Below are 27,942 nucleotides of genomic sequence, written 5' to 3' on the forward strand. Positions count from 1 at the left end.
CCAGTCCCAAACAGCAGCGCAGGCAGCCTTCTCCATTCTACATACTTTATTAGATTCAGAGCTGGACAAATCACAAAGTGTACAAAATGGAGACCACACTACCAGAAGCAGGATTGTGGGTTGCAGCAGCATTCCTATGGCCCAGAAGCATTTGGTAGAAGTGTGGAGGGGGCAGGCTGGGTCAGGGTGCTCTTACTGCCAACTGCATTTGAGATTCCCCAAGGACAGACCCTGTTCACATCCTGACAGAGCTCAGCTGGCCCACACTCCCTGGGACAGCGGGGCCACGTCTCCAATTTGTTTGGAAAGGACAGACTGGCTCAAGCCAGCAGTGGGTAGGGGTAAATGCTCCAAGGACTTGAAATGCTGTGCCACCCACATACACACCAGCAAGAGCCTAAACCCTCATCATCCTTTTTGGTCACAAACCTTCCCACGGCAGGACTCTATACTGACAACTTTGCAAGAAATAAGGTGGTGGTGAGATCTGGTGAGCCCACCATCTTCCTGTGGTGGGGGCCCAACAAACTCACCACCCGAGACATCTCAGACTGGCCAGCAACATCTACCACAACAGCAATAGCTAGTACAGAAGCCAGGGTAACTTCAACTCAGATTTGTCCAGTCTATGTTTAGGTCTATTCTACAAGTACATATGCACAAGAACTTCAAAAATACTAGGATATGATGCAAGTAGTGAGACACCAACAGAAGAGGAGTTTAATGGTGGACGTTCCCTAGAAAGATCACGAGAGGATGGGAGTTAGACTAGCCCTTGCCCACCCTGGGACGGGGAGCAGGAGGCTGACTGCACCCCTGCACACGACTGGGTTCTGAACTTCATCTGCAGCGTGGGTGGTAACTGAACACAGGCAGGCGAGTCCACTCCCGGGGTGAGCCACAGGGTCTTTCAATCTGCGTCGAGGGGCCAGGCAGACATCTCTGAATGTAGCTGAAGACCGAGGAGAGGCAGAGCATGGCTTGGAGAAGAGGGAGCCCGCCAGCCTGCTGGGGCTAGCATCTGGTCTCATAGATCCCACTCCTGCCGATGTACCTCACCCATTTTATCACATCGTGGTCACTGTAGTTCAGCTTTGGCTCAAAGACTTTCAGGTAGCGCACCTTCAGCCCAGAGGGTGCAAATGGGACCTATTGAGAGAGGGAAAGGCAACAGAGAGCATTGGAATGGGGGTAAGATGCTCTCCGCACACAAATGACAGAGGACCCCTGGGCAATGCATCTAGAAATGGACATCAAGAGCCACTGTTCCCTTCCCTGCTCCCTGCATGCATGGTGCCAGACTCCTGTGGCTCTAAGGGCGATTTGCTTCCATTAGCTTCACCATCTGGCTGACCACACCTGTCAGCTTGTCACAGGGGATGCTCAAACCTGAGTAACTCCCAAGAGGGACTGACAAAGCTTTTCCAAGGCTGGGTGCATCCTGTAAGGCAGACGGGTACTCACCTCAAAGTTCATGGAGATGGGAGGCCGAGCCCACTTCTTCTTGTCGTTGGTGGGCAGCAGTTCAATCTCCGCACTGATCTGGGATTCCTTCATTCCAGCCATACGTTTTATCCTATTGGAGAAAGCTCAGAAGTGAGAAGGTGCCGGAGTTTATGTTTCCCATCACTACATAATCTCAGGGCACTAAACAGACCCTGCCTCCCAGAGGCCTGCCCCTGCAGGCCAGCCCCAACACGCTCACTTACTTCCAGACAATGGCATTCTCACTGGCCTTGTACTTCGCCTTCCCTTTCATGCAGATGACTTGCACTCCACTGGTATTGAGGGGCGTTGGGATCCGGACCTGGAAGGCACAGTCTGTAAGTGGGGGCAAGGAGATTGCAGCCTGGGCACTCTGGGCAGTCTCAGACGGTCTGTCCTGCACCCCTTGGGCCTTCTCTCTCCCAGCTCAGGGCCCAGAGGACATCAGCTATCACAAGGCATCCTCAGCTAGCCCTCCAGTTTCTTGCTTTGAAGTACACGTTCACAGTTCCATAATACACAAAGTCAGTAAGGAACAGGGCAGAGATCGCCATGCTGCAGGAATCCTGGCTAATGTTGGGAAGATGAACTCAGGAAGGATGCCAGGCATTGCAGCAGGCTCTGGACAGCCCAGCCTTGCAACAGTAAGCCTTCCCAGATGGGGACTAAGCTGCAAAGCCATCCCTAGCCTGTCTTACACAGCTCACAGCCTGCTGCCTGTCTGACATACCATCAGATCATGCAGACAGAAGAACATGATATTTTCACAGTGGCTGAGGAATTAAGTGAACAATTGCTGCAGGGATGGAATGAGGCCCCTGCCAAGGCAGCTGTGCAAATGAAAACAGCTTCCACCTCCCTACTCTACAGCACCTCCTTCCCACACAACAGCAGCACCACACATCTAAGAGATAAATCAGTTCACTTTTTAAGCCCTGTTCAAGCTTGAGGACTCATCTGTGAGGACTCTACCACAGTGGACATAAAACTAGAGGCATGACTTCCAGGCACAAGATACCACAGTTGTTTGGGGTTTTTTTCTCTTACCTCTATCTTCTGGGCCAGCAAGGAAGGTTTGAAATTTGATTTGATCACCACCTTCACTTCCAGCTTGGTCCGGCCCACCTCCCGCACCAGTGGGATCACTCGGAAGGGAAGGATAATGTCCTTCGTGGTCCTGTATCTGCAGGGATGGAAGCTACAGTGAACTCTGAGGAGGAGTTAACTCCCTTACGCCTCAAACTGTATCACCCTCCTAAAGAGATAGCCTCTGAATATGCCAAACAGCTTAAAAACATCAGCCAGAAAGGGAGACATGCCAGAAGGAAATAGCAGTTAAGATCTGTGCTCCTGCAGGGCAGCAATGGTTTCTTGTGTCTCAAGTTTTATATCTGGTTCCTGCCAACAGCTTTGTTCAAGGACACCAGTGTTAAACACTAAAAACAACAGATACAAGAAGCTCAAAAGCAAGAAAACCCAATCCAACACTATGGTTGTGGCAAAGAAAACTAAACACAGCTGGGTTTCCACATTTGTAACAGATGGATTTGTGGGACACCCTACAGATTCCACTCTGAAAAGGGGGTGGTAAGTGTGTATTTCTTAAGTGCTCAAGGGCTGCAAGTCTGCCTGGGAGCAGCAACACTACCATAGCAGCAAGCAGATGCCAACATCAGCCTGTTCACCCTCCACCCACAGTACCTCATGAGCTCAAATTCTCCATCTGGTGGAATGAAGCTGATGCTCCTCTCAGAATCAAACTTGCTGAGCCTCACACACTGGTGGAAAGTGCAGTCATCAATGGCAATTGACTGTTTGCCGCTAAAAACACAAAACACAGTTAGAGAAGCACAAGCTGCAGCTCTCATATCTTGGTGCAGTCAAAATCTGTCCAGGCAGAAACTACTCTACAGAGCATGTTGCCATTGCAAGTGTCCAGGAAATGGGGAGGCAGGGAGAGATTTAGGGGACAGCAGCCTCTTGGCTCAGACTTTCCTTGTTTCACCACCACAAAAATCATATTTCATGAAGCTTGTTTGAAAGAATTTTCTCCCTCCTCTCTTCAAAGAGGAGAGAGCTTAGAAGAGCACCCTTCTGTCATAGCCAGCAACACAATGCTTGGGTCTGCCTGCCAGCAGCACTCAGTACTGCAAAGGCAACTCTGCCAGCCCAAGTCTTCCCAAAGCACAGTCCAAAGGAGAGAAAACACTTTCTTGTCCACAAAGCTATCCCACTGCCACACAGCCTGGAAATGCCAGGTTCAGAGTCTTCCTGTTCAGAAATCTCTTCACCGCTGTTCATTTCCACACTGCCAGCAGGTGGTTTGATTCTGAACCAAATCACCAAAACCATGATATTGTGACATACAAGTCTGTATCTCTCCTAAAAATCTGAAGAGCTACCACCTTTCCATGTATGTGCACCAGCCTAACCTGTCAGCACTGAACTTGTGCCAGGTACTAATTCCTGAAAATACAGGTCCTAGGCCAGCCAAAACCCCTCAGCTACTGAGAGGGACCAGGAGGCAGGAGCAATAGAAGAGGCAGCAGTGTAGAGCAGGTGCAGTAGTGTATCACTATGGTATCTAGGCTGCCAATTGCTGGAAGCAACAGGACAACCATGCCAATATGCCAAGATAGTGTGAGAACGACTGCAAGTTTAGCTCTCCTAGGAACCACCGCTACCTACACAAAGGGGAAGCAGACTGACCCCAGGCTGACTGGCTGTCTAGTTACACAACCACCAGTGGTCTGGTTTGTGCTTCAAAAGGAGGAGTTAGTCTTTCCTAATCTGCTGCCCAGATGACAACCAATCTTAGTCAACTGATTTATATTTCTTTGCAAAACAGCTGAGAAAGCCCTCTACCTAGGATTGCTCCACGTCTCAGGCAGCATCACTCAGGCTAGATCCTAAAGAGCAACTGACAGCAGCTGTCCTTTTGGTCACCTCATAACTAAACGCTTCTGGAGAGTAATGTCTCCAAGCTGAAGATATCCATTGTATAATCACAGAACCACCTACCAAGAATCCCTGTTCATCTTACTTCTGTAACTCAAAAAACTAGCATATTTACTGGCAAAGGCAGTTGGCACAGGAGCTTTGGGACAGTGCACTGACTCTTCAACACCTGTGCAGTTGATATTTTCACTAGAGTAAATCCTCACTGGGTCCATCAGCCATCTCAGGCTCATCCATTTTACTAGCTCAATTCAGGTCCAGGAAAGATGGCTTAAAGGTGACAGTGAAGCAATAGCTCTTGGCTTGGTTCTGAGAGAAAAGGCAAAGAGCAGCTCAGCTCCATTTACAGGAACCATCATGGAAAGTGTCTGAGATCCAAGTTACATGCACAAGTCACACAAAGCAAGAGACAGAGGGAGAGCAGAGTGCACACAAAGCTGAAGCAGATTATCTACCTTCCCAATTCACTGGGGGTCAGCAAAAAAAAAAAAAAAAAAAAAAGACAACCAAGAGAAATACAGATGAGTTGCAAATGGTTAGTGAGACTAAAGTGGCAGTCCTGTTGCTTTTATCTCTTCACCCCAAGCAGGAAAGCTGGAGAAGGTGTTAAGAGCTGTTTTCAGTTATAATGTGGATACTGACTGAGGTGCAGCTGGGAGGGAGGGTAGCTGGGCTCACAGAAAGGATGTGCCTCCTACTCACACAACCACTGATCACCTGTAATCAGCAGGAGTGGCTTTCCCAGTCTTTGTTCTACTTTGTGGGAACAATCCAGGTAAAGCATGCAGAGGGATTCTTTCACTATTTCTTGGGAGCACTGCTACTGCTTTTATGATTAAGAATCTCTGCACTGAGCAAAACTGCTAAAGATACAGATTCTAGGAAAATCCATCTTGGGGAAGTGCTTCCAGATGCAAGTACTCTACACTTAAAACTGTGTTTGAATCTTAATACTTAAAGAGCTGTGGAGAAGCCCTCTGTATTGAGGCCCTCAGGATGGTAACTTGCATGACAACTGATCTACCCAAAGTCAGCAGTACCATCTGAAGAAAAAAACCTAGCTTTTAGTCTGTCAGATCAGAAAAGCTATTAAGGGCTGCCCTTTCATAAGTCCTTGGTGGCAAGTGGTCACCAGGTCCAAGCCTCTTACCTTTTCCCCGTTTCATCCGCAGTCCCTTTGCCCTGTTTTTCAATGACAATCTTGTCATTCATGCCAAACTTGCATTCTGGCATTCCACTCAGATAACTCTTCATCACCACTCTGCCAGAGACATGGGCACTCAAAACCTGACCTGAGCAGATTAGAGAAGATCACAGTTCAGAACACTTACAAGAGTCACCACTCACAAACCCTAAGCAGGAGGAAGATGCCAGCTCAACACCACCTACTTACCCTGTGGGGACATTAAGAGATTCACACTCTCCAGCACATCAAGAAAGAGTTCATTGCGACGGTATTTGATTCCTTCACGTCTCCATCCAATCTGTCCAGTCACCTGGCTGGTGATCTGGGACTGCTCTTCCTTGGTCTGAAGAGAAGAAATGACATCTCAGACATAATTAAATTCCTCTAAATAAAATTCAAAGACTAAGAAACCTTGCTCTGAATCTAAGAGCAAACTCTTGCCATTTACTACACATAAAAGTTTTTGTCACTTAGATACGGGTGCTGTGACACCTCACATGATTTGATCATTCCCTCCTCAGAACACCAAATTCTATGCCTAACCAAGAACTGGCCATAGCAACAGCAGGGAACATTGTTCTGTTTTGCCAGCAAGTCCATTAGGCTGCCTCGTAGTGCAGGGAGGCATGGGCTCCACCAATGGCACTCAAATCTTATCTCAGACTGTCACATCAATCCATATTAAGCAGAGAAGCTTAACATGGATTGATGTAGCAGCTCACACCCTTATCAAACATGAAACCCCAGGGCCACAAGAGAGCTAATCTCCAAGGCCTGTTTCTTAATAACTGCAGTCATAAAAGTTACAAACCAACACAAACCCAAAATCCATCTAACAGCACCCAGGCTCTAAGCCTCCGAAAAGTACCAAGGGCTGTGCTGAGAGGCACAGAGAGATTTCCTACCTGATGCTAGAGGTGGGGTCCAGTCACACGCAGAAAGTCAAGAAGTAGGTGTATAGTAGCAAGTGCAGTGTAGACAGGGTTAACAGGCAAGCAGGTCAAGAGCAAGAGAAGGGAGGAAGGGAGAAAGAGGCAGATTAGGCTTAAGGCTACCCGAGGACAGGAGAAAGCAGGTCAGCTCTTTGTTAATTAGGGAGCTAATTAGCACAAACAAGATGAGGGGTTTTGACCTTTAGCTCCCTGCAGGAAATCCAGCACTCCAAGCAGTGAAATGAATTTTCAGACTTGGCCCATTATTGACAATCCAAACGCAAGGTGGAGCAGAGGGAGAGACAGGCAAAATACCACTCCCAATAATGTTTCTATGCAGAACAGACTCATGCTGGTGTTCCTAATGCAAATCTTGGATGTCTACCATGTCACAGATGCCCAGACTATGAGAAATAACAGGCACTTTGGGTTCTGTATAAAGTGGTATCCTTGTTAATTCTGCTCTTCCACACTACAACAGCTCAAGACACAAGTGGGTTCTCCCACAGCAGCCCTGCAGTAGGCCCACAGGGTGGCAGTACATGATCTCAGCTTCACAAACGCTCTTGCCACAGACATGGTCAGTTCCTGAGCAAGCACAGGCACTGTCTCATCATCTAAGAGACAGAGTATTATATTCCCCTAAGAACTACCTAGGTGTACAGTACACAAAGTACCTCTCTTGTCTGTTCCAAAAGGAAAAAAAAAAGCACTGCCTTGTTCAATGCTTTGTTCAGGCTTTAGAAGAACGCACAGATTTAATACCCAGTGCTCTGTCTTCCAAAGGGACGTTGATCATGTGATGACATTCTCATCTCCTGCAACAGCACCAGTACCCTGACCTGACACTTACTCTGTAAAGTAACTGGACGGATCTGGAAGCAGCTACTGAAGTTGACACCACCCAGCAGCATGACTATTCCCTAAGGGAGGCACTGAAGACCTCTGGGTCTGGAATTTCTCAGGAATGGGTGCTTCTCAGAGCTGGACAAATCAGCTAAAATGGTCCAAGGATACCCACCTTGTGCTGAGCTGTCAGCATGCTGACTAGGTTAAAGACAGCCAGCTACCAGCAGGTTTCCTGGGATCTTCCAGCTGGTGGTGGCCCTCTGTCCACTTTAAAAAGTAACACCAGCATTTTAGCACTAAAGAGTATCTATGGTTTGTGGAAACACTGTAACTAAGAGCCCACACGCCCAGAAATCACTTGGAAGAAAATTACAGTGTACATCTAGTTAGTGAAGTCTGGACAAATACAGATTGCATCTTAAGAGTGAGAACAGTACATGAAGCACAGCTACTTCAAGCTGTAAGAGCAAGGTTAGGCCTCTGTTGGAGGAGATATTCAAGCCAATTGCTTCATCAGCTCTGTTACAGGATATCAGCACAGCCTGCAGTCCTGACATCTGAGTAGTGGGCTACTTCAGGTGTAGGGACTAGAAGTAAAACTATGTTGCATACCAACACCTTTAAAAACCAGTGTGGCACATCACTCGATTCCCAGAGCACACAGCTATTTTCCTTGGCAAGCAGTGCAGCAGTTTCAGACACACTTTAAAAGAGAATAAAACAGATCTTGCATTTCAAGATCACCTGCCCTGGAAAGATCACTGTAGCCATACAGGGAGGGCATTCAGAACACAGCAGCTCAGTACGCCTCCAACCCTTCACTAAGAACAAAGTCAAAAAGTCAAGTTTGGAAAGTCTGTCATAAGTGGATTTTGCTCCTTAAATTCCTCAGGACACAATTCCAAGGAAAGCATCACCAGGAACTACGTGAAGATAAGGAACACAGATTACAGGCCAGATGATTCAGACCCAGATTTTGGTCCTGGGTACCTGTGTGAACTGGCTCTAAGTCAATGAGGAGCTGAAGGCTAGAAGAATCAGAGTAGAGAGCAGACAAGGAAACATGGTAGGTACTGTTTCAACTGGTGCCCTTGCCATCCTGTGCCTGCAATGGATTAATTCTCATTTTTGAACTGGGCTGTGCAAAATTCCAATACTGAGCAGAAGAACTGCTTACTTGTGTAAAGCTGAAAGCAAACTCCTCTTTGTAAGCACTAAATCTGCTGTTGAATTAAGCATGACGTTGTGACAGTGGTTTGCACACAAACAGGCACAGAAGTTTGTTAAAACTAACAAAAGCAAAAAAAAGAGCAAGGGAAGGAAGTGAGGGGTGTGGTTAGTTTTGAGTTTTCCTAGGAACAGGAGCTGATTCAGCTATCTTCAGTGCTGACTGCCCAAACTGTCAGACTGCAGAAAGCCAGAGATTTACACTAGGACTTGTGATGGGGACTGAGGCCGGATGCATTCACATCTGGCCATGTTGCAAAACAGTTTGCTGTTCTAGCGGGAAATACGTTGCTCAAGGGCAGCTTCTCTCTCTCACCTCCTCTTGAATTGCAGTTAGTCTTGCTACTAGATTAAAAGTTTAAAAAGGAATTCTCACAAAATCAGTGCTGATGAACTGAGTTGAAACAGAGCCTCCAGAGACTGACCTCTGCTAACCTAAACAAGAACAGTCGCCATGCAGGCTCTTGTTTAGCCCTTTGCTTCTGTTTGTAGCTGAGGCTGAAGCTTTACTCTGCCACAGACTGCCTCCACGGACACACAGCTTTTTTTTCCTGACTCACTGCTGTGCTGGGGAGAGGACTAACTTTAAGGCTAAGTCCTTATTATTGACTTGCACAGCTGTGTCAGATGGACAAGGTGGACAAGATTCCTTGGGGACATGAGAAACAGACTATGAGTTTCCTTTGAATTGAGAGGTTAACCATGAGCTCATGAGACAGGAAACCTAGTTTTGAGGGCTGTACTTGGAGTAGGATTAGAACTAGTTTAAACACATTCCCCAAACCAGTCCAACTAACCCTCTTTTTCCCAACACTTCCTTTATCTCCAAACACCATGTAAACTTTATTGCAACGGTTAACATTGCTAAAAGCACAGCAGAGATTCTCATCTCTAACCTAAGAAAGCTCAGATTGTACTGGCGCTGACCTGCAAGGATGTTACAGGCAGAGACAGAGCAACATGAGCTTCCTGACTTCACAGCAAGATTCACAAGGCTGAAGAATACTTCATTATAAGGCAGGCATGAAATCCTGACAGCTCTGGTGCAGAACAGACTTGCTCAGTGAGATTCACATGCAAAAAAACTACTTCTGGTTCAGCAGGTAGATTTGTTTATCCTCTCAGAAGCTGACACAGAGCAGAGCCTGAAGCCAGCAACCATATTTACATGCAAGGGACTGACATTATCCTAGCTCTGGGCTCTTCCTCCTGCATCTTACTGTGTGCCAGGGAACATGAGGTAGCATAGGGCAGGGACACCTAGAATAAGGTGCCACTGAGATACATCTCTGCCAGGGTGTTCTCAACCTATTCGGGCACCTTCCTTCCATACGAGTCAAATGGCTAGATGGTAATTAAGACCAAACTCTCTTGAACAGGTTTAGCAAAAATTAACCAGCAGAACTGTGCTGTACCCCAAACTCCTCTGATTACCTGACTCTTGATGCCTTGCTGAGTGATGAAAGTCTTCAGGGCCCCTGTTTCAGAGTTCTGAGGATAGCCAAAGTCCAGGATTTCTACAGAAGGGTAAAAGGTTAGTTCAGAGCCACAAGGTATAAACACATCAACTAGGCTAACTGCTGCTATAAGGAGAGAGGCAATTAGTGCACAGATACTGCTTACACATGGAATTTCTGGGTAAGTTGCTGCAGCATTCCTTACCAAGGGAAAAGAATCATTCTTGCTACACTGAGCTCCCAGAGCAATACCTGGAGGTCAGGGGTGATGGAAAGCTGTGTAAGTGCTGAATTTGCCAGTTTTTGAACATACCCAGACCTCAGGACTAAATATCAACTAACCTAGCCATCTGCACAGGGCACACTGAGGAGTTTTTCTAAAAACATCCAAGGGACAATAGAGAGTTTGTACAACACCACAGCAATTTTATCGTTGAAGCTTTTTTTTTTTTAAGTTTTGTTCTTATGAAGTTGTAATAAAACCAAAACCTAAAACAACAGCTGAGTAGTGGCACTGCAGGATGAGTGTAGGAGGGAAACAGATGTTAACTACACACCGGGAACAGTGCACACCTACTCCCCTCAAAGAGGAAGGGAACAACCCACAAGAGATTTAGAGGGGAAAGAAGACCACTAACATGATACTGAGTGACATCACACTGACAGATTTGATCTCACTGTGCCTGCAAAGAGACAGCAGTGACTGACCAAAGCAGAGAACAGGCAGTGTCTTGGTCTGCCCTGAGGAACAGGGAAAACATCAGTCACTGTGATCCTTGGCTAAGAATCTCAGGACACACATGTATGGCGCATTGTCTGGAAAACAAATTGAAACGTAACTAACACAAAGTCCTCATGATATGTGAAACAGGGGCAGCTCAAGGGCAACCTCCACAAGCAGACTGATATCACAAGCAGCTGAAGGGACACTATTATTAATCTGAGGTGAAATTTGGAGCTGTATCTGTGGGGGAGGTAGGGCTGGGACAGAGCACATTGTGTTTTGTTGATTTTCTTCTGTTCAGAATTGAGCCCAAAAGGCAACTTACTAGGGACAATCAACTTAAGCCTGGGGTGGCTGATTCCACACACTACTAGAGCCATGTGGGCACCAGCTGGCCTTACAGGTGTTACTGACAGTCCTCGTGATATACCTCAGGGTAAGGAAAGCCTGACATCTACACAGGATCCCCTCAGAAGCTGAGCTCCAGTACCAGCTGTCTCAGTCTCAGTTGTACAAATGCACAGCTCCCAACATTTCAGGGAAGGGAATCTGCACAAGGCTATGGACTTGGACATTCACATTTGCAGTACATCAGAAAGCTGAACAAGTAATTTTGAACTCTGCCACATGTTAAAAATACTTCAAGGATTATTACTACATCATACTAAGCTAAAGATTTCAGAATGACCAAGTGCAATAGGCCACAGTATATAAGGAAACCTCTCACCATCCAGCAGCTCATAGATCAGCACGAAGTTGTTCTTTATGTTCTCCTCACTGATCTTCCCGAAGTAGGCAGTCATCACGTCACACATCTTGTAAAGAAATTCGAATACCATGGCGGCATTGACATTCTGCTTGGTGACAGCAGCCAGCCAGATGTTGGAGCGCTTGACATGGAAGAAACTTGTGCGGGCGATGTTGGTGACAGGCGAGCGCACCTGCTGCCGTGCGTGGATGACGTTCACGCGGAAGGCGTCCACGGCATTGCGCCTACGAAAGCACCACCAAAGACAAGTCAGCACAGCAAATGTGACAACAGCTGGCTGCACTGCTCTGCTTCTGCCATTACGGTCAGACACTGAACTACACACACCAAGCTCACCTAGGGAGGGTGCCTGGGGATGTCTCTAAGACGGCAAGTGAAGGCTCTGAGCAGAGTTGGACACTAAATTCTGCACAAGTTCAAGGAGAGAGAGTGCTGCTGGTATCTAGGGAGCTTTAGACTGCAGTGTAACTGTAGTCAGAAGGAGAAGCAAACCTCCATCTGGAGTAAAATGGTAAAGAAACCTTCCCTTCAATTAATTTTGACAGCACTCCCAATTGATTGTCATAGCTGGAAATAAACACATCAGCAACGTATGGCTCAGAGAGTCCAGTTTTGACCAAACACCTAATTATTGTCTATTCTGCATGCCCAGGCCTTCACACTCTTGCCCCAAAGCAAGCTGTAGTCTCCCAAGAAACATGTCAATGGCAGTTGCTCCCAGACATACAACCAAGGAAAAAACAGCAAAATTTGCTTGGAGCACCCAAGAGATGTCAGTGCCCAGGTACACTCCAGAAGGGAGCTTTAGTTCTCAGATCCAGCTCACCTCCTTACCCCACACACCTTGGAGGTCAGGCTCAAAGCAGCAGGAGGATTAGGATAACCATTTGCTTTCTAGTTACATATCACCTCAAGACTGCTCTGCTTCAGAATGGGTGTCTCACATCCAGACTCAGAGTCCCCACAGTGCAACATGTCAGCAGTACTGCATAGTCCAGGACCATTTACAGTCAAGAGTTCTGTCCCTGTGCTGAAAAACTGCTGCGCAAGCTGCCCATAGGTACTGCCCTCTGATCCAAACTATCTGTACACTAGCAACAGAGGAAAAAACCCTCCTTGTTACACAAGGAGTTCAAGTGACATTCTGGATGCCAGCTCTTGCACAATGGTCTCCTTATCCTGTAACTACAAGTCAGAATAAACTTCCCAAATTAAGTCCACCAATCCTAAGAATACAGGAAGGAAGCCCAAGTGCTTTATATGACAAGACCAAAACTTAAAGCAACAGTCTACACACAAAGCCAAAACTCATTTAGTCGTGCTTTATTATTCATACTCTCAGACACTGTAGAACAGGGGGTTTGACTGCAGCATCAAGGCCATGGCACTGATTATGCAGAAACACGTTTGAGAGCAGACAGTAATATCATCCTTGCAAGCAAGGATACAGGCATACAAATGCTTGTAGGCACTGAGGGTTATCAACAATCCAACACACAGTTCTAAGTTAGAAAACAAAGGATATTCTAAGGAACATATGCTACCACAGCAGGTATTTGCTCCTTGAAGGTCTGGGGACATATGTAGAAGTTTCATCAGTAAACACACTCCCCCATCAGAAAAATTCCGGCTTTTGAATATTCTCAGGTTTTATTGCTCCAGAAAGTTTGCAAGTTGGAGTTAAATTAATATTTCATTTCCACTTTAGTTTTTCCATAAGAAAGTAATTTAATCTACTGTAAGATAATAACTAAAAGCCCAAATCCTCCCCTCCAGTAAGACTTGCAAGGAAAGTTCAGCTTGTTCTGGAGCATTAGCCCTCCCAGCCTCAAGTTCTAACCCGCTAAAAGTAGCACCAGAACCAGTCACCAGACTGGTGCACACTAAGGAGAAGCCTCAGGTCAGGGAGGCTTTGCTAGCACACCAGGTGCCCACTGTGCAGTGCCAGTCGTGGCCTACCACGCGTCTCTTACCTATTGCTACAGCAGCCAATGAGATGGGATGGACAGAAATGGCGCCAGCGGAGAAAGGAGGAGTGACAGCAACAAGAGAAAGGGTTAGAAACACACACACAAGGCACAATGAATCCAAAGAGATAAGAAGAGACCAAACAGCACCCCCTCCCCCTGCTCCTTGGCACAAAAGGCCAAGGTGGTATTGGATGGACAGTAACAAGCTACAGCAGCAATGAAGCCCTCACAAGGTACAACACTGACATGCCATGGTCAGGCTGTCAGCATGGACAGATCTGTGTTTGGCTGAACTTTAGGGATAACTGAGCATTCAGTCCAGGTGAACTGCACCCATATCACAACAGTGATACCCAGTCTGCTCTGCTAATATAGGTAGCAGGCCCTGGTGTGGAAAAACCCCAAAGCCTCAATCAGAGGCATCACCTGGGGACTGCAGAGTATCAAGTATCTCCTTCCCAGTCTGTCTCAGGACAGGGCTACAAGTCTGGGTGGGAATTTCTGTGACAGTACTTCTCATCTGAAGATGTTTGGGTCGATGCTTTCTGGTTTGGTCCAGCCAACAGGAAATACAGCAAGTTTGATAGAGCTGGAGCACATCTGGAGAGATAGGGCACATCCTGCAGATTCAGACACTGCTCTATCCAGCTTGCACTTTTTCCATAAGGATCAAGAGCCACGAAGCTGATGTGATGTATTAGAAGCTCAGAAACCAAACACCTATTACATTTAAAGTGCATGCAGTTTGTCATGTAAGCTGCTCAGTTTCAAACAGCCGAAGTTTTATTACACAGCTGCATTCTTAAATGCAGGTAGGTTCCCCAACGACTAAGCCACTGAAGAACAAGACAGTCGAAAATTACAGCAGAACCCTCCATGGTATCCTGAATTATATGCATGGTGTTTTGCCTTTTTTTTTTTTTTTAATAAGGCTGCTTATACATGCAGCTAGCTGCTGTATGGACAGACGCGCTACATGCACCAAAGCCATTCTAAGTTGCAAGCAAACAAAGTTCAAGTTTTGTGGTACTTCTGCCTTTAACAAAGTCATAAGAAGGATATCCTCATTGTTCGTTGTTTTGGTCATTACATCTGAGCTATGTGCTTTTAAAGGCCCTTAAACTGTGCAAGGGGAGGTGTTCTCATAACCACAGATGACCTTTAATATCTCCCAGCTCAGAAACTAAGGCTTCAGAATGCCAAAGGCAATGGCCAAGACTAAGGAGTCCTATGGGTCAATCACTCATGAAGACAGGGAGCAGTTATGCTCTTTTCCTATTCAACTACCTCCCAACAAGCAGGGTGGGTTCAGCCCTCAGCACCTCAGAACTACTGCTTAGGATCTAAGAACTGTATCTTATGCTAGAAGTCCATCACTCAGCTGTTTGGTTAGAGACAGAATTCCTATAAAGTTGAGTACAAGCTACATATCATAGCTGTTCCTTTCCTTACCTCCCACGGAGGGTTAGAATATTAAAAATTGTAAATAGATCTGGCATTAATGCTAACGTTCAGACTAGGAAATGGAAAGACTCTCAGTTTATTGATTACACCACAAGATGAGACATAGCCATTTTATAAAAACTTTTTCTGTAAGGCTACATGTTTTAAAAAATCCAAACCAGCACTGAAGGCCTGTTTGAGAAGAAATCCAGCACCTTGGGAGCAAGTTCAGTTAACAGCCAATGCCAGCTCCACCTAAGTCACAAGACTGACACTTTCACAAGAACTGATGATTTCACTGAAAGGAACACCAACTCCTCAAGTACTAGAGAAAACACTGGAATATTTTGGCACTCTGCCAAATGAAAAAGTTAAGATAGGATCAGGCAGGAAATCCCATTTTCTAGCTTTGTTTGGCCAGCCAGCAGGAAGTACTTTATCACGTACAGAACATAAGGCACTCACTCTGTAAGAGAAATGAGCCAAGATAAAAAGCAATAGAAGATCATATTAAAAATACCTACTTTGCTCCCCAGTTTGCATCTCCACAGCCATAATACCACTTAAATCAAAAGGCCTTCTTGAATAAACATCAGTTTGAGAACAATCTTGTGTTTCAAGTTTGCAAACAACAAAATATTTTTGCCAGAAACCACAGTGAAAGTGTCCCTAGCCCCCACCTGAAATATTCTCCAAAGTTACCTATAATCTAGACTGGCTTGGCTCAGTCACTGTGGTACCAGCTTTACAAAGTCAGTCCTGTCATATAATTGCTCTGAAGAGCTTCAGCTAACAAGTACTGAAGACTGGTAAGAGTTTGTACAGTAGAAAAGACTCAAAGCATCACAGCCACTGGCTTTCTGCTTGAGAAATACAATGCTTCCTTGGCTCAGCTATGTATGGAAGAGAATAACTCAGTCAATCTTAGAACAGCTACTTCACCTTAGCTGACCTAGAACAAGCCAAGAGACTTAAAAGCTCATTAGGTGAAGCCTCATTACAGACACTGTGTTGACTACTCCCTCAATGAAACAGTGCAAGCCTTGACTAGCTACTAGTTCTACCCCAACTTTTAACCTCCACTAGACAATCCATAACCAGAAGGGACATACTCTCCAGATCAGAGCAGTCTGAAGGCAGACTGGCTTGACTGCTTTTGTAATTTATGGCAAGAAGTTATTTCGCAGCACATTCTACCACTAGTCATTGTGGAGACCTGGTACAAACTGCTTTTTCCTAAATTGGCCTGAAGGCTCTCTCTCACTGAACTTTGAATTAGCACCTACCACAGCTCTGCCAACTTAATTACTAACTTCCACCTAATGCCTGACACTAATGAAAACCCACTAGAAAGAGTACTGTTGTGCACAAAACCCTTAAATTTAAGGTTTTCAGCCCAAGCAGCACCATCACTTATGGTTCCCTACAGCACTATCCACTGCCTACAAGACACTGTATTTTTAGTAAGATGCCTTCTGGAAACTAGCAGCCTAAGGGTTGCGCAGATCCAGTCTAAGTGAGCATCATAACACTTCAGGGAAGTGCAACAAGACATCTACAATCCACTGAAGTTTTTCAAGGCTTCCCACAACTTCAGTTACTTAATGAATGTAAGCTTTTCACACTAGGCTGCCATACAAAGCTGGGGGACAGAAAGCCAGCTGTAGCAGAGCAGTAAGACTGCTTGCAGATAAAACTTTCCAAGACCACAGTCTCCTGCATGCCTGCACTTGATGTTAAGTATCAGTGCCTGAAACTAATTCAGAACCCTGGCTATAGTGTGTGGCCAACAGTTCTCACATTACTGCCCCTGTAAAGTTTTAGCAATTACTAAGGTAGGCTCCCACAGTGGCAGTCCATGCTGCTGAAGCATTTGGAATAATGGCCAGATCCCCACCATCCAAAATAAAGTCCCAGGTTTGGCTGCAGGCCATCCTTCACTGTAGGTGACCAGGGCTTAAACTTCTTTATTCTAAGGTAAGCCTAGAGCAGCAAGTTGAGTTGCAGTCTCACATGCATGCACAGCTAATGCAGAACAAAGCAGCTCTGGGTTGTTTACTGCACCAAAATGAGACAAAAAATGCAAAAACTGGGGATGCAACAGAAGCACTTACCCGATGTCATCCCGGTAGACACGAGAGATTAAAACCTCTCCTTTGTGATTATAGATGAACAAGCCTCCGATCATGATGGAACTTTAGTCTTCACTTCCCATGTTGCTTAATACCTGAAGCAAAAAGAGCATATTTAAGTAGGCTGTACAGAAACTACTTGTAGCCAGGACTAAAGCTTAAAGTTGGCACTGAAATAGAAGCTGCCTTACTTCTCATTCCAAAAATCAGCACGGACAGATTAAGCTTCAAGGACAAGCATCCCAAACATACCTCTTGAAAGTGAGAAAAAACACAGGCCTGGAAACGACAAGAAAATCAAAGACCCCTTGCTTCTACTATAAAGTGTCTATCTCCCTAAAGACTGAGATACAAATCAGACACAACTCCTCAGTCTTTTTACACGCAGTTCACACAAAGGTCTGACATGTCACCAAGCCTATCACCACATGACAGAGGGTTCCTAACAGCAAGCACATCTCCATTTATTACCTCTTTTACATAGTTTTTACACATCAGTGTAAGAGCCTTTGATAATCCCTAGCAGCCATATCAAGTCACACTTCAGATTTAAACTGAGAGCCATTCAGCTACAAGGTACCACTGGAGCAGTCACAATCATGACCCATCTGAATGGGGAGATAGTCCCTTAGAAGTTACCCTCCTAAACTGCTAATTTTCTCTTTCTTCAAAGGAAGATTGCTTAGGAGAAAGCTACAAAGCTCTCTCCAAAGACATATATTATTGATAGGGTAGACATTGATAGAGAAGACTTTTTAAAATATACAGCTACTTCACCAGATCCCATTCCATCCAGTGCTCCTGCACAGGAGCACTCCTCTTCACTTAGGTCAAAGTTGTAATACCCACAAGCAGCAACTGTTTGGTTGGCTTAGTCCCAAGAAGAAAACTGCAACCCTGACAGGGCAGGCCTTGGGGTGATCACACAGGAACTCCTTAGCTTGGGCACTGCAGAGCATTAGATAACAACCATCTCCACACTGCTCTTTGGGTGGGTTAGCCTACACCCACTAGTATGGGCTGGGTAAAAAGGATAGGGAGAGGCCAACCTAGAGACAGATGCTGACAGTGAACCGATATGTGTCTGCTCAGGAACACTGCAGTGACAAAGTTGAAGTGACCCAGCCTTGGATCACTTCGAAGGTCAGGAAAAAAAGAGAATACAAAAACAATGCACACATCAGAGGGACTAAAGGACTTCTGGATTATCAAAAATAATGTATCCTCTAGAAGTTACACCCAATAAACTACAGTAGCTGCCCATCTGAAGGAAGAACTGCAGATGTGAGTTCTGTGTTAAACCAAGGTTTACATTGCAGCCACTACTTTTAATTTCAGCAAGACAAAAAAAAATTTAAATTTCCTAAGCCTTTACACCAACATTTTTAGTTACATCTAGTGAGTCCTCAAAGAATAACACTACTCATACCTCTCTGCTACAGGTCTTCAGCTTCCAGATGGGTGCTTCTGCTTATTAATAGACAAAAAAGAGCCCAAAAGTCAGATACGTCAAAATAGAAAGAAACAAGCAGCTTTCCCAAAGCTCAGTAGTGAGCTTTCTGGCTTTTATTCTCCCATTCTGCTGGTCAAGTACCACTGGCTACTAATGGGCTCCCTTCCGCCACTTTTCAGTGGCTTCTTGTGGCACTGTCACCAACATATTTTCATGCGAGACTCCAATTAGCACAGAACAGCTTTCCAAATATGTATTTCTTCCATTCCCAATCATAACACTTTATAACTCTGGGATACAATTATTTAATTTATTTCTAAGTCTCTGTAACCAAATCTATTAAGACAGGCAGCTCCAAGATTCCCATGTAGTTAGAGTGGGAAAAGCTACTGTTTTGTGACCAAGGCTACAAACTGTAGGGGCAGCAACATCAGCATCCCCACAGCACAAGAAAATCCCACTGGTCAACCAAGTAACCCAAATTTCTCAGACTAAAAGAATTGGCTGTACCACAGACTCACAGCTACTTACACAAAGCACACACAGCCCTAACAGGCATTAAAAGACCACTGTAGGTGACCGGGGAGGAAACGCGCAGGGCTGAAATCCAAAACATGGAGAACTGAACACAGCTGCCCAACAAGACAGGCAGAAGCTGAAACATTTGCAAGGTCATTCACACAGGTCAAACAATGAAAAAAATTAGAAACATTACGACAGTGAAAGCAACTTGTTGCCCACTCCAGAAAATTCTTTCCTATTAACTATTTTTTTCACTCCAGATAAGAAACAAGCATGTGTTTTCAGAATTCTACAGTGCTGGCTTCCACATTCAGATACGGACTATTGCAATCCAAGATCAAGAGTTCCTGCATTCTTTTTAAGACTTGCATTGTATAGAGCAGCTTCCTGGAAGCTTATGCAACTGGTCAAAGCTGGATCATAAGAATCCTACAAACCCTTTCCAGAAGAATCCTAGAAAGCACATCCTAGTCTTAAAAAAAAAAAATAATCTCCCTCTGGGTTTTAATGCCGCTTAAGCTATTTGTTTCACTATTTTTAGTATAAAGGAAATGTCTGCTTTGATAAGCAACAGGATCAGACATGCAGCATAAACAAGACAAAACCCTTTACCAGCACGACAAGCAAATCAATTTTGAAAAAGCCTTGATTTGAATATTTACTGCATTACTATAAAACATGTAGAAGATTGCTGATCAAGCTTTGCATTGGAAATTAAAAGCCTTCTCTTAGGAAGATCTACAAACTTTCAATGTTGTCTGAAATAATGATGCTATGCTTTCTCATGCTAGTTTAGAATATATTCTGTAACAGCTTTGCTGAAGTTACAGGCAAAAAAATCAGCATTTTTAATTGTATCACAGTACCAGGCAGCAGAGTGAACTGCTTCCTCATCTTACATGTTAGTAAAAGCATGTTTCATGGAGTAGATAGATTATGATTCAAAGGCTTTTAGTCTTCAAAAATTCTTCATCAATGCAATGAAATGCTAGGCTTCTTCCTTACACAAAATATCCCAGGAGATGAGTTCAAGCTTCAGACCCTCCACGTAAAGTTAGCTCCTGGTTCCACCTTCATTGGCACAGTTAAGAGCTGCATTGGTTCATGTTGCAGAGCTACAGGTGAAGCCAGAATTGCCTTTGCTACTTCATCCACACACCTCCTATATGCACCATTGTACAACTGCGCATCTTGGATTTAGGGTGGCATTTTGTAGTCCCATCTGCACCTCTTGGTCTGCTTTGATCTACTTTGCCCTTACTACTCTGAAGACCCTCATATCTACACACATCCCACTGCCATGGCTACTCACCAGGAGTGCTCTTATTGCAGATTCTTGTATGGTACAAAACAGAAGCATGCAGAGATCTGCCACCAACCAGCTGATGTGTGCTTGCTGTACTACACTGGCAAAACAACTCAATAATGAACTTGCTCTAAATCAGAAAGGGGCTGCTCTGTGCTACGCGAGGCCCTGGTGAACACCTGAGCTTGTACTGTTCCCTACTACTACAGATTTGGCCACAGGATCAGGACCATTCTGACAGTTTATTTTAAAAGGGCAGCAAACCATACTGAGACATGCATGAGCATTATTTCACATGTAGCAGCAGAATGCCTCCATGAGTTAGGATTCACCTCAAGTCTGAAAGAACTCGCAATTCTACAACTCTAAAAATTAAACCTGAATTCACATTTAAGTACAATTTATCTAATGATTTGTGTCAGACAATCGGTAAAGTGTTTCCAGGTGCCAACAAAGTCACATGGGCTAAAAACGGTGACTATAAGAAAAGTTTTAGATGACCTACCCAACTGTACCAGCTACCAATCAGTTCTTTGCAGCAGCTGAAGGGCACAAGCAGTATAAACCTCCAGCTGCACTCCCATCTAATGGCATCAGAGAACAAGGAGGTCTCAACTACGCAAGGTATTTAATACAATTATAAGCAGATCTCCCTTGGTCTGCTCAACTTCTGCAGTTCAGCATCTTGAAGAGTTCCAGGCATCACAAGCATAGACAGCACAACAGCATCAACACAACTTCCAGCAAGTTCATTTTGGTACAGGGCTGCTCTCTGTCAGCCTTCACCAAGCTTGCCCATGATAGGAGTTCAGGAAACATGGACAACATTCCAGTCTTTTGTTCACATCTTGCACTACATCCCTCCAAGACACAAGATCAGAGTGACTACACTCCCTCTCCACACAGGATTACTTCCATCAGCTAATGGAAGCATGTCCACACAGCTGGAAACTCAAGAGGTGGAGTAAGTAGCCCAGAGATCTATGAACAGAGCAGAAAGCTATACAAAGGGCAAAATGCAAAGGAAGTTGCTTAAAGCTCAGCAAGAAGAATGGCTCTTCAAGATGACAATGCCTCTCCTTGAAGTGGCTGCAGTGAAAATAAGCCTGCTTTGTTTTGAGCCTCCTTTGTGCTTCAAGTTTTACAGATACTCCTTTCAACTATTTCAAGGTTACATTCTAACTAACTAGGATGAGGATTTTAGTGGTACAATTCAGACCTAGCACAATCTTCCACATATTTTAAAATAATTAATAGTTTTCTTTACAGATTGGCTGTGGAAGTTAAAAATCCTAGTACTTGCAGTGGTTAAGAACTGCAGGGAAGAGGGTTGCAATTAATTTCAGACTGACATTCAGTGTGACTCATGGCTGCTGGAATCAGAAGGCCTCAGAATAAAAACTCCAGCACAGGAGATGGGTTCATCTGCTCCCTGTGCATTAGCAACATGACTCAGAAAGCATTGCTCAATCAGCTTTCAGTGACTCATTCTGCTCCTCTCCAGTCAGCCTTTCCTAGGGAGCTTGCTCTACACTGCTTCTGAGTTTCCTCAGCCTAATATCTCACTGTCAGACACAGCTTAAGAGCAAAGCCCACCATTTCTTCAACTGTTTACCACAAAATGCCTGGAAACCAAGATGACTCTAGCTGAAACCTTTGGGTTAATGATCCACCAGCTGCATTTTCAGAGCTTTGTAACTTCACTCCTTCTGTTTCACTAGCTTGAACATATGGCTCCACACTGGTAGCTACAGCCCTGTTTTCTGCTTACAGTGTGGATGGATTTATTCTAGTTAAGGTACAGGGATAATCCACATGTATGCTGAATTCACACCAGTTGGTGACTAATCACCTTAATTTAGGAACAACAGCCCTCTCCCAATACACTCTGCATTCTTCAAGCAGCTACTAGGGTAGATGTAACATCTGAATGCAGCTCCTACAAAAACCTAAGGCCAGTAGGCTTCCTACCCTCCTGCCAAGTGCTCACATTCCTATATACTTCCATTTCAACCCATAAACAGAAAAGGAGCATAAAGAGCATCACAGACAGACCACACACTTATACACATGCTTATAAACCCACCAGGAGTTAAGACTACATGGAAATGACTTTTCAGAATGCCTTTTTACTCAAGTGAAGATGAGAGCATTAAAATACACCTTTAGAGCAATTGTGCCAAAGCAACAGCATTAAGACACCAATTGCAAAAAAAAAAAAAAAAAAAAAAAAAAAAAAAAAAAAAAAAAAAAAAAAAAAAAGGTACATGTATAAATACAAAGCCTGGGATAAAGATTTTAATGCATTTCAGTAGTTACATAACAGAAAAGCAGCAGGATTAGCTGGGCCTACAAAGACTGATACAATAACATGCACTTTCCTAAGAATCACACATACTTGCCTCAAATCCTGTCTCAGTGCTCCCACTGGGCAGGGGATGTGCAATAAGCACCCCTCTCTCAACCAACCAGGAGATGCTGGAAGACCCAGAAGTCAGTCTGCAGCAGGTAAGCTGCAGATCATAACCAAGAGAGTCCAGAGAAAGATAAAGACACATAAAGCACAGTATCTGAAAAACTGCTTCTGTCCACTGATTCTATCATAGATGGAAAATGCTCCGTTTATTAGGTCTGATCTAAAAACAGGTGGCTCTCCAAAAGTCAGACTTCATCCTTTCAGTGTGCCACCCACTTGGAATGCATGGGTGGAGTCAGGAGCACAAGCTCAGGCAGCAGGATCCTGCTGCTCGACTGTCAGTTTCACATATTGTGGGATGCAACAAGTGGCTGGACTGGGAGCTACCTGGTGAGATGTGGCACTAAACCTGCATTTATCAAGTGGAGATACAGCAGCTCCCTCCTGCAGCATGTGAGAGCCCAGCCTTCCTCTTCCATTTCCTCTTCATCAATTCTGACTTACATTAGCTGCAGAAAAATGAACAACACGCAGCTTGGAGCTTTCTTAGACTAAACAAGGCACACGTAAGGAATCAACTAACCAGCACAGTTTGTTCCCTCTGCAGCTGTTTATCTAAAGCAACTCTTTCAGAACCAGCACAGCACACAATACCAATGCTGTAGTTTCTGTTCAGTGCATCCTTCCATGTTCTCTCTAATTGAGAAGCCAAAGCATCACACCAGCAATAAGACACAACTGCAGTATCAGTCATTTGTTCATCAGCCTATGAAAGACTAAGCTGAATTGTAGCCCAAATCTCAGAGACACAGATATTCAAATGAGTGATTTTCTCCAATACCTTTGTCCCATAACCTGAGGTCTTTCACATGACACCACACAGACCATTAACCATTCCCTGCACCAGCAAACAGTGGTAGCTTCAACCTACACCATAACTTTGAAACAGTTCTCTGCCTTTTGTAACCGTATTTGCAGAAGCAAAAACAAGCAAACAAGCTGAACTGCTCAAATTTTTTGCTTAGGAAAACCAGTGAATTTTTAGTCTGTTTTCTTCAGTGGTAAAAGAAACTTGGCTGCAGTAATTCCAGTTTCACATGCAAGGCAAGAAGTACTTGTTCTAGCTCCAAAAGAATTAGGAACTGTCTGAAAGAAATGTGTCACTAGCAATGTGATGCACCTACAGCCTAATTGTACCAGAGTCACCATAAATTTTGGGTGTATATTGGTATTTCTACCTCAGGAAAGTACAAATACAGTTCTTTGTATACTTCCATGACAGCTTCTCTATGTCCAGTGTAGGCCAAAGTTGAGGAACTCTTGAGCCAGGTCTGTTTGCTCTCATGGTATCTACTCAGCAAATCCTCTGTGTCCTCTCTTCAGAGGTGCAGTGGTGACACAGCAGCTCAAGAATAGCTGCTCAGGAGCAATGTGACTGCAGCAGTTCTTAGGCTGCCTGTAACAACATAACTACAGTTTCACATTATCACCCCAGCTGTGCCAGGATTTGATGAGCACCAGTAGCGTCACCAATGAGCACATCTGTCCACTCATTTTAAGAGGTAACTTGGGGATCAGCTGTATTTTCCCAAGCCAGCTGTGTGGGTGATACTCTTACCACAGAGATACCTGTTCAGAAAAGTCTGGCACTCCAGGTGGGGAAAATAAGCCTTCAACAAGCCACTGACCAAGGCTGGATGAGCAGATGTCAGGACTGCATGCTGGTAACCTGCAGAGCCCTTTTGACCACAACCCCACTGTGAGACAGGCCATGAGTTTCACCCTGTACCATCCGGTACAGGGTACAAATAAACACAAGTTGATCAGTAGTGAGCCCAAGACCCAGCTACTTGGACTTTGTCACTCCCATTAAGGGGCTGAGTTTCCTACAGCACAGACATCACTTAGCTTGAATGCAAACAGGAATGCTGATTTCTGTAATCTACAGAGCACATCCAGGAAACAACGATCACAAGTCAGTTAATAAGCTGGGGTAAAGCAACCAACCCCTTTAGTAGTCTATTAAAAGACAGTTTGGGTTCTGACTTAACAGTAAGTAAGACTTCTGTGCATTAATGAGCTTATCTAACTAAGCAGTTCAAGGTACATTGGCTGCTGAGTTTTCATCCAGGAAGAAATCAGGAGAGGTACTGAAAGCAAATCACCCACTACAGCCATTTCTGCATTCCAGAAATCAGTATGATCTTGGACAAGTGACAGCAGTTGAAGCAGGAGAGGGATTAGTCAGGCTGCTCTGGCAAACTGAAGTTGTTGAAAAAGCCCATCCTTTCAGCTAGCACTAGCCATTATCAACCCAAGACTTAAGGCTCAAAACAATGCCATTACCCCACCAGCTAATCTGAGCACCTAAGCCTTGCTTAGTTGGCTGCATTAGCCACTTTCCAGGAGGCCATGGGCTGCACTTGGTTTGAAACAAGAGTAGCTGCAATCACTTCATCCTGGGGAAGACAGGCTGCATAATTTACTTAAGGGGCATACCCTGAGCTAAAGAGCTCCTGAGATAAACCCATCAGTTTCAGAGAAACTGTTCCTATTTTAAACACAATCCCATAAATCCCCATAACCAGTGGGCAGGAAGAGAAGCACGTTCCCTTACCAGGCTCTCCTCCTACAGCCCACTTCTGCGTGCCATACTGCACGCAGCCAGTCTGAAGAGTAACAAGAGATAAATACTGACACAGGGAAACACAAGAAGCTCCCTTACTCCAGTGAAACATCACAGGTACAGCATTTAACACATCTCTCAGCAATATTTTGAGCCCAACCTGATGTGAACAGTTCCAATGCCTTTTACTACTACCTGTTCTACCAAAGCATTTCTAAAGTCAGTTTGAACTACTTGATTTTCACTCTTGAGCTAGAAACCTCAACAGTGATTTGCTTCCTATGCATCTTCTAACAGAAGAGGTTCGAGGCACAGAGTGGAGTTTGAGTAAGAGCTTGTATTCTGCAGACCACTAATGGTCTAGGTGCCCTGATGTGTCAGCTTTTCTCTCACTACTCTTACTGGAGAGCAGATAACTGCATTTCACATTCTGTGCCTCTGCCTGCAAGCTTTTAGCTGAGTTGCTGACCTCCTGCCAAGATCAAAATAATACATGACTTGCCAGTAACTTTTGACTCAGTAGGTCACTCACTAAAGGAGAGAAGCAGACTCTGCCTCACAAACCAATTATATTTTGGCACCACAGGCCATCCTCCAGTTGGCCCCAGGAACAGCCTTTAAATACTCTAATGGTCTTCAGTAGAATAAGCTTAGAAAACCAGTGCAAGACATTGAGCTGCAAAAGACAGTCTTGACTTTACCTTTTTTGATGCAGGGATGAGGCAAGAAAAGTTTAACTAGGGTTACAGGAAGTTTCTTTATAAAGCCTGTTTTGTTTGGTAACTGTTGCAGTTCCACCAAGAAAAAAAAAAAAAGAGAAAAATAAGAGATCGTATCAAACCAGAATGCATGTCCAGTCCCCTGCTTTTCAAAGAACTTAAGATGTAACCCTTCACAGCCTCAAAACTCAATTCTCCAAAAGCCAGGACTGTGCTCTTTTGGGAGGAGGAAGCAGCTGGCCATGATACCCTTCAAAGGCACCCCAATGCTCTCCCTGGAACATGGCCACTCTGCAGCCCAAAGAACACCAGGTATCTTTGTCACTAGATGTCAGTAACATGGCATTTCCTACAGAAGAGGAGTGATGCCTCCCTTCTGACAGGAAAAATATGGAAGTAGACAGTTTGGCAGCATCTCTTCAGATTTGAGATTGTCCCTCCAAGCAAAACTCACAGGGACACACAGAGCTTTTACTATAGGGAAAAAACAGTAGCTACAGCTCTGACAGCATTCAAGTACATGTTGCCCAACCAAACACCACCATGAGCCCATGTACAGTTAGAAGCCTGAAATACCGAGACTTCCAAGCCACAGAAGCCGTCCAGACTCACCTATCTGGGCAAGTTCCAGGCTCAGATTTTGGCAGCCTGAGGCTAAAACTTGATAGCTTTGTCATACAAAAGCAAGCAGAAAACAGATCGTGCACTCACACAGCTTATGGAGAGAACACTAGATCAAAAAGCAAGTAATTTCCCAGTGGGGAGAGAAGTCAACTGCACTGGCTGATAAACACGGGCTGTGCTTCCTGCAGTTTTACTGAATCCAAAAACCTAGTCTTGGTTAGAATGGATGTGGAAATGCATCCAGAAGAGCCGCTGGATAGGAGCCCGCTTTAAGCCTCAGAATAAGCAGTTCGGCATCAGCAGCGCCGCGTTCTGCCTCAGCAGGTTTTCCGGGGAGGAAGCAGAGTGCAAGCCATGACCCAGCTAATTCACATTTCGATCAGCAGTACAGGCAAATAATTTTCGGTGAAGTTCCAGCCCGATCCGACTGAAAAAAAACCTTTGCTCAGGCTGACCTGACGCATCGGTGCCGGCCTTCCTGTGCCACACACAGCGCGACCCTGTCCCCACCCTCCTCCGGTGCAGCACCGCAGGGCTGCCACACAGCTATTCCAGCCAGAGAGCTAATTAACAGCAGTTAATAACCCCCCTGAGCCACAAGCAATGTACGAACGAATGATGGGGTCGCCCAGCACCTCCCCAGAGGAAGCCGAGGAAAAGCCCTCCCGTCGGCCCCGCTTCTCTCCCCCGCTCCCGGCTCCGGGGGCACTCTCGCGTCCCTCCCAAGGGCAGCCGGCAGGACACCTCACCCTGCAGCCGCCCCCCCGCCCCGGGGCCTGCAGACCCCAACCCCCAACCAGCGCCCAGGGAGCCGTCACCCGCAGCAGCTCGGCCACTGCCCGGGCGCGGCCGCAGAGCGAGCCCGACCGCAGGAAGCCGCTCGGAGGAGGGACGGCGGCCGCGCAGCCAGGCGGGGAGCGGAGCGCCTCACCTGCCACCGCCGCCACCGCCGCCGCTCGCCGCCCCGCGCCCAAGATGGCGGCGCCGCCCCCCCTCACCCCGCGCCCCCCCGCGCACTGCAGAGACGCCGCGCGCGCGCCCCGCCCGCGCCTCGCCACTGCGCATGCGCCTCCGCGAGGTGGTGGGGGCAGCACGGCGGGGGCGGGAATTACATTTTCGCGCGGGGCGTAGTGGGAGTTGTAGT

General features: G+C 45.5%; 1 protein-coding gene across 4 annotated transcripts; it reads right to left on the minus strand.

Annotated features, from left to right (window-relative positions):
* Nucleotides 1-31: 31 nt before the first annotated feature.
* Nucleotides 32-27,845, minus strand: AP2M1 (adaptor related protein complex 2 subunit mu 1). 4 transcript variants are annotated; one of them, XM_041467797.1, is made up of 13 exons: nt 27,730-27,845; nt 17,115-17,227; nt 13,561-13,566; nt 11,546-11,811; nt 10,072-10,154; nt 6,535-6,540; nt 5,837-5,972; nt 5,594-5,735; nt 3,187-3,306; nt 2,533-2,668; nt 1,710-1,807; nt 1,465-1,576; nt 32-1,149 (listed from the first exon to the last, which is right to left on the minus strand). In XM_041467797.1, exons 2-13 carry the CDS (start codon nt 17,186-17,188, stop codon nt 1,015-1,017), a joined length of 1,314 nt encoding a protein of 437 aa, XP_041323731.1. In that variant the 5' UTR covers nt 17,189-17,227; nt 27,730-27,845; the 3' UTR covers nt 32-1,014. The 4 variants fall into 4 exon arrangements, with proteins under 4 accessions (XP_041323731.1, XP_041323732.1, XP_041323733.1 ...); XM_041467798.1 differs by lacking the exon at nt 13,561-13,566; XM_041467799.1 differs by lacking the exon at nt 6,535-6,540.
* Between the last annotated feature and the right edge of the window lie 97 nt (nt 27,846-27,942).

This window comes from Pyrgilauda ruficollis, unplaced genomic scaffold (genome assembly GCF_017590135.1).
Source record: "Pyrgilauda ruficollis isolate IOZ18807 unplaced genomic scaffold, ASM1759013v1 scaffold21, whole genome shotgun sequence".
NCBI classification, from domain to species: Eukaryota; Metazoa; Chordata; class Aves; order Passeriformes; family Passeridae; genus Pyrgilauda; species Pyrgilauda ruficollis.